The sequence below is a fragment of the Triticum dicoccoides genome, chromosome 3B, assembly GCF_002162155.2.
Source record: "Triticum dicoccoides isolate Atlit2015 ecotype Zavitan chromosome 3B, WEW_v2.0, whole genome shotgun sequence".
In the NCBI taxonomy this organism is placed as follows: domain Eukaryota; kingdom Viridiplantae; phylum Streptophyta; class Magnoliopsida; order Poales; family Poaceae; genus Triticum; species Triticum dicoccoides.
Window position 1 is genome coordinate 616,114,150 of NC_041385.1, and position 6,144 is coordinate 616,120,293.

Here is a 6,144-nt window from a genome sequence, read left to right on the forward strand (position 1 = left end):
TTGCCTTCGTTGATGGGTCCTTTACAAGAAAAGAATGAGGGTGAATTTCCACAATGGTATTATTATCAAAAGCAAAACGACTTGGTGAAACTAGGCTTTTTGTGGCTTGGGAACATGAAGTACATCTTTAAGATGAAATTTTCGAGTATGATCAAAAGAATTAATGACTGCATGACCGATGTGACTAATAGCCATACCTGCACCATTAGCTGCGTGAACTTGTTCAGGACCATTGTAGCGTTCGCGTGTTGTCAGCATGTCGAGCTCCCCTGTAATATGATCGGTTGCTCCGGTATCAAAGTACCAATTCGAGTCAACTCCATAGGAAGTAGTGGCTGCTCCACCATATCTCTCTTCGGTGACACACTCTGGGTCAAACCGATGCCAACACTTATGAGCTAGATGCCCAACCTTGCCACAGATCTGACAAGTAGGCCTTTCACCATGGGAAACATTCGCTCCACCTCCTGATCGTCCTCCACCATGATTATTGTTGGGTTAGCTAATGTTGCCATAGTTATGGCTGCTGTTGCCGTAGTTGTTGTAGCCGTCGCGGTTGTTGTTGCCGTAGCCACCGTGATTCCCGCCACCATTGCTTTTGCCGCCATGATTTATCTTGTCGCGCCCCCCTCGTGCAGCTAGGTTCATGGAAGAGTTGTACTGTTGTGACCTAGAATTTTGGGACTCCAGGCGTGTTTCAAAGGCAAGAAACTGAGCATAAATTTCGCTCAGGGAATAGGCGTTGGTTCTTGCGGCAATGGAGGAGACAAAGGATTGTATTCTGCGTCTAATCCTACAAGAATTTGAGAGATGAGATCGTCGGCTTCGATCTTCTTCCCTGCTGTTGTGAGTTCATCGGCAATGCCTCGCATCTTTGTGAAGTATGTTGTGGCAGTCATCTCGTTCTTTCGAGTGCCAGCGAACTGTGTCCGCAGTTGGATAATCCGTGACCAAGAGACAGAGGAGTACATCTCCTCAAGAGCTGTCCAGACCTGCGCGGAAGTCCTCATAGAGATGACTTGAGTGAGTACTTCACGGGAGAGAGAGGTCAGCAGCGATCCTAGAACTTGCTGGTCTTGGGCTACCCAGCGAGCGTACTCCGGGTTTGGCACTGTCTCCGTGCCTGATTTGTCGGCCTTCTGGACATCAATGGTCTTGGTCGGAGCTTGAATTGTGCCGTCGAGGTATCCATCAAGCTGCGCCCCTCGAATCCGGGGTAGAATCGTCGCCTTCCACAGAAGGAAGATGTCGCGGCCAAGCTTCTCGCGGGCGGTGTCGCCAAACATCGCCATGGGCTGGCTAATCGAGGAAGAAGCACCTGAGGAACTGCCGAAGGGAACGATAGACATCTAGATGCGATTTAGAAGAGAAGGCTGTGAAACCATGTAAAAAACAGAGATCAATAGATTGATGCGTGGTGCACTGTTGGGTTCACCTTGACGTATATTTATATTACAGAGATGTAGAGATCGTTTACAGATCGAGACGGTCCCGTCCTGAGCCGTATACATCACGGAATCCAAGTCCTAGTTCAAGTCATGGTCCTGTGCACATGTGTATTCTAACAGAGTGGAATTGAGATATCCGAGTGGAATCTTCTGTCGAGTGGATTGCACTTCATGAGGATTTCAGTCGGTATCTTCTGTTTAACTTTGTAGGCCCTGGCTTCTTGTGTGATGTCTTTGGGAAGGGCATATATAGGTCAGGCCTAAGACCCTACCCTAGGTACATGCCATCGTTAGTCTTGGCATGACGACTTCCCGACTCTTAGATGCAAAAATGTTTGCACAACTCCCATGAGTGCTAGGGTACATTGGCACACCAGGCCGTACCCTAGATTGACATAGTGATGTGCTCACGCTCTCAGATATTTTTCGCCCGCTGACGGCACGCTTTCAGCAGCAACATTACCGAATCTGATCCGACCACTAGCAATGGCAAGCAGCAGCAAGATTACAAGAGACGCGCGACTGTAATCATCATGGCGTCCACAAACTAGCATGTCCAACTAACTGACCAAATCGCTGCGTTTACAAATGGACCGAAAAGAGCGCGCACTTTGGCCCTTGGTCTCCAACCCGCGGCTCCTTTTCGCCGGGCGTCGCGCGCTCGCGGGCAGCCCGCCTTGGTGCCAGCCATGTGCGCGCACAGGACACATGTCATGGCCATCTCCCGTGGCCCTGCCTCCTCAACAACCGCCGCCATTACCATCCGGCATCCACCATCAACCACCATAACTGCACTGCACTGCGCCAAGCATCGTCCCTCATTCACTCCTCCTCCTCCCCGGGCGAGGGCGAGGCAACCATATATACTGTAGCAGCCACAGAGCGCGAGATTTGGGCTCACTTTGAGGGAGCGTGCTCGTTAGCTGGTTAGCTCCAGTGCGTTATGGATCGATCAGTCATGCGTTGCGCGTTGCCTTTCAAGTCATGCATTGTGCGTTGTCCGTTAAGTGTGACAAGATTCAAGCCCATAGATACAATGTCATGTCAGTTTCCAAGCGAGTCCAACTCCAAGCTGAAGGGTAGCGACCGATCCACCGGACGCGCGCTGGGCTGGACATCACCGCATGCACCGACGGCGTGGGGGAGGCTGCCGCTGTGCCGCAGCATCCTCACCGGTGTGCGCCAGCCAACCATATGTAAACGCATAAATGCACATCAGCTCACCAGCTGAAAGATTGGAGAAATAGAGATTGGAGGACATCCGGCAGCGGTGGCAGAGCTGATGGCTCTGCAATCTTTCGGCGAATAAATGGGCATCGGCCCGCCCATGCAAGTACACGGGGAAGGAAGATGGAACTGAACTTTGCGTTGTTTCATTGCAATGCTATCGATCGAAGTCGAACAGCATGTGAGAGGACCACGAGCGAGGCCGATGCTGGATCCATCCATCGACCTACCTGCTCGCGCATCCTTTAATGGCGGCCTCTGCCTCACATGCATCGCATGTCCGATCTTCATGCGTGTAGATAGTAAAATGTCAGTGGTGCCATGTTTCAGTTCCTGTTTATTGGTGATGCGGATTGGACGCATGCCAGTGATGCTATTGTCGGAAGCGACGGGTCGATGTAAATAAACAAGCTAGTAGATGGGAACCCTACACTGTGTGTGTGGTGTGCCATGCTACCTGGTCAAGACAAGATCCTGAAAGACGGGTTACACTGTCACTGGAGCCATCAAGTCTAGAATTTTCCTTAATTTTGAGCGCCAGACTCTACTGTTTCGTCATCTACGGAGCCTCGTCACCATTTTTCTACCGTTTTATTAGAAAAAATTATGATAAAATCATAAGAATACGGTCTGGTGGGTTTTCCTTGATAACTTTCGTGCTAACTTACAAACAAATACTTTGCGGAATTGTTATGGCCAATTACTGGAATTCGGACGGTCCACTACAAGCTTTTACTCCATCGCCCGTACATGTACGGATGTGCCCAACAGATTCTTTTTTTCTCTACACGTATAGCTATAGCTGCCTGCCTGCCGGCACTACACAATCAATCAGTAGTAGAATTCCACGTTCGTAATTAATCAACCATATACAAGTCTAAACAGGGCATCCCTTGTTGCTTTCATGCACTAAATGTTAATTGCAGCTCCAGGTACGTACACTACTCCAACCTCCCAACGTCAATACTCCCACATGCTGGCACTAAACCAGGAAATGAAGAAGCATTTATAGTACTTGATGATGAGAAAAAAATCTGCTATTCTTCAATCACTCTTTATATGCATATATATCTGCAGCGAAAAGGTGATGATCAACCTGCACAATATCTACTCAGTCCAGCTTGATCTGTGTATGTATCCCCTCCGTGGGATCGATCAGTCAAGAAGAAAACCATAAAAAGGGAAAACAAAAAGCTACATCGATCGCATCGTGACAGATCGATGCTTCGTGTCTCCTAAGTTAATCAATCATGCACCATGGCCGCCGTCGTCAAGGGTCAAGCCTTCTGACGAGCGCCTAGGAAGTTAGCGAAGCGCGACAGCCACTGTAACCTCACCGGCAGCCTGCCGGCGAAGCTGCGCGACCGGACGTAGAGCACGACGCAGAGCAGCGTGCCGACGACGCAGGTGGCGCCCCAGATGGCGAAGGTGGCCCGGTAGCAGCTGGCGCCGGAGCAGGTGGCGGCCCCCCGCGCGCCGGCCTCCCGCTGGTACAGGAACGCCGAGAAGTAGCCGAAGCAGAGCGAGCCGACGGGGATGTTGGACACCAGCACGTTGTGGTTGACGCCGAAGTTCTTGGCGCCGAACAGCTCGCTCGTCGCCGACACCGCCACCGACGTGATGGCCCCCGTGCAGGTGCCGATGATGGCCGTGCTCGCGTACAGGAAGACGCTGCCCGGATTGAGCAGCAGGAAGAAGGCGCACGCCATGGGCGCCATCAGCGACGCCATGGACCCCGTCCTCGATATGCTGTGGCCGCTTCTGCACCACAAACCAACAACAGATTCAGTTAGCCGCTGTTTCCGTTTCTTCTGCTTCTGGAAACAAGTAAAATTGCATGGACAAAAGCAGAGAAGATTCGATTCCACTCTAGAACTAGAAGTTGTTGATGGTTACAAGTTTCCCATTTAAAAGGACCCCATGAATCCTGGAGGGAGACTCCAAGAAGATGTCAAGGGACCAATCAGACGAAAATAAACATTAATCTAATCACGCAAGTGTGTGTGGAAAGAATGGTTAAGTGCTTACTTTGCAGAGTAGTAGTCCATGAAGGACGGGAGGAGGCGACCGAAGAATCCGAAGGAAGACGACAGCGAGACCAGGGTGGAAGTCTGGCCGAGACCTCGCGACTCGGCAATCTGTCCGAGATTGTTGAGGAAGACCAGGCCCAGGGTGCCGCTGAACATGTAGCTGAAGAAGTAGAGCCAGAAGTCCGGCTTCTTGAGCAGCTGGAGGCCTCCGACCTCCTCCTGGGGATTCTCCTCCGCGACGGCGATCTCTTCCTCCTTGTACTCGAGGTCCATCACCTCGATCACGACCACGGCGTCGTCGGTGCCGAGATCGTGGATCCTGTTCTCGCGCTTCGCCTCCCAGATCTTGTTCATGCTCTGACGGATCTTGAGGGCTACCGGGATGAGCATGGGGACGGCGAGCAGCACGCTGAGGCTCACCATGTGCTCCCTGGAGGATAGCCCGCTGGCCGTGGAACCGATGCTGCCGACCACGGCGCACGCCCCCGTGGCGAGCGTGATGACGAACATGACGAGGAATGCCGTGTCTGTGCTCGACATGGAGTCGCTCTTGAGGTCGAACAGCCTGAGGGCCGGCGCCACGAACACGGTGACGATCATCGGCACCACGGCATTGAGGAGGAGGTACGTCTTGGCCTTGGAGTCGGCCAGGCGGGGCATGGTCTCGGCCAGGCTCGTGTACACCTTGGCGCTGAGGCCGAGGTAGCTGGTGGCGAGGCTGACGGCGACACGGCTCCTGGACGCGAAGTTCTTGATGCAGAGGAGGTAGCAGACGGTGTTGATCCAGCAGATGCCGTTCCCGGCGAGGGCGGTGAGCAGGAACAGGTGCCAGCACTTGAGCCCGGGGCTATCCAAGAACAGGTACTGCACACCATACCCGACGAGGCCGAAGGAGGCGCCGACAAAGGCAACGAGCGGGAGGGGCACGTAGAGCGCGGCCACGCCGGAGAACCAGCCGAAGAGCTTGCCGGCGTCGGAGGCGAAGGCGAGGAAGTTGAGCTGCACCTGGGAGATGCCCTTGAGCTCCTTGAGCTGCGACGAGTAGACGGGGAAGTCGGAGTTGGGGCCGTTGATGGTCTGCAGCCAGATGGTCCCGACGAGGCTCAGCCAATGGGCCGAGGAAGGCGACGACATCGCCGAGGAGAGGAGAGGAGAGCAGTACGTGCTCTGTCGTCCGGGCTCCGGGGTGGTGATGGTGTTGGAGGCACTGGAGCTCGAATAATTATTATGGCCCGTGGCCGCTGGGTATTTATGCACCGCCGGTGGTAAACCAACCGGCGACTCCTCGTCCAAGTCGGATGGTTGTGGCTGTAAATCACCGGCAATTAAGTGCCCGCTTCCGACGTGGCTGCGAGCTGCTGCTTCAGATATGTGGCTTCTCCGTCAGCCAGTAAAGTATACGAGCCGGACACAGTTAGGCCAACAGAGTGCCAGGGCCG

General features: G+C 53.4%; 1 protein-coding gene and 1 pseudogene across 1 annotated transcript; both read right to left on the minus strand.

Annotated features, from left to right (window-relative positions):
- Positions 1-695: 695 nt before the first annotated feature.
- Positions 696-833, minus strand: LOC119282964 (annotated as a pseudogene).
- Positions 834-3,694: 2,861 nt separating this feature from the next.
- On the minus strand, positions 3,695-5,910 carry LOC119277437 (protein NUCLEAR FUSION DEFECTIVE 4-like). The gene is made up of 2 exons (XM_037558716.1): positions 4,704-5,910; positions 3,695-4,436 (listed from the first exon to the last, which is right to left on the minus strand). Exons 1-2 carry the CDS (start codon positions 5,837-5,839, stop codon positions 3,953-3,955), a joined length of 1,620 nt encoding a protein of 539 aa, XP_037414613.1. The 5' UTR covers positions 5,840-5,910; the 3' UTR covers positions 3,695-3,952.
- Positions 5,911-6,144: the final 234 nt, after the last annotated feature.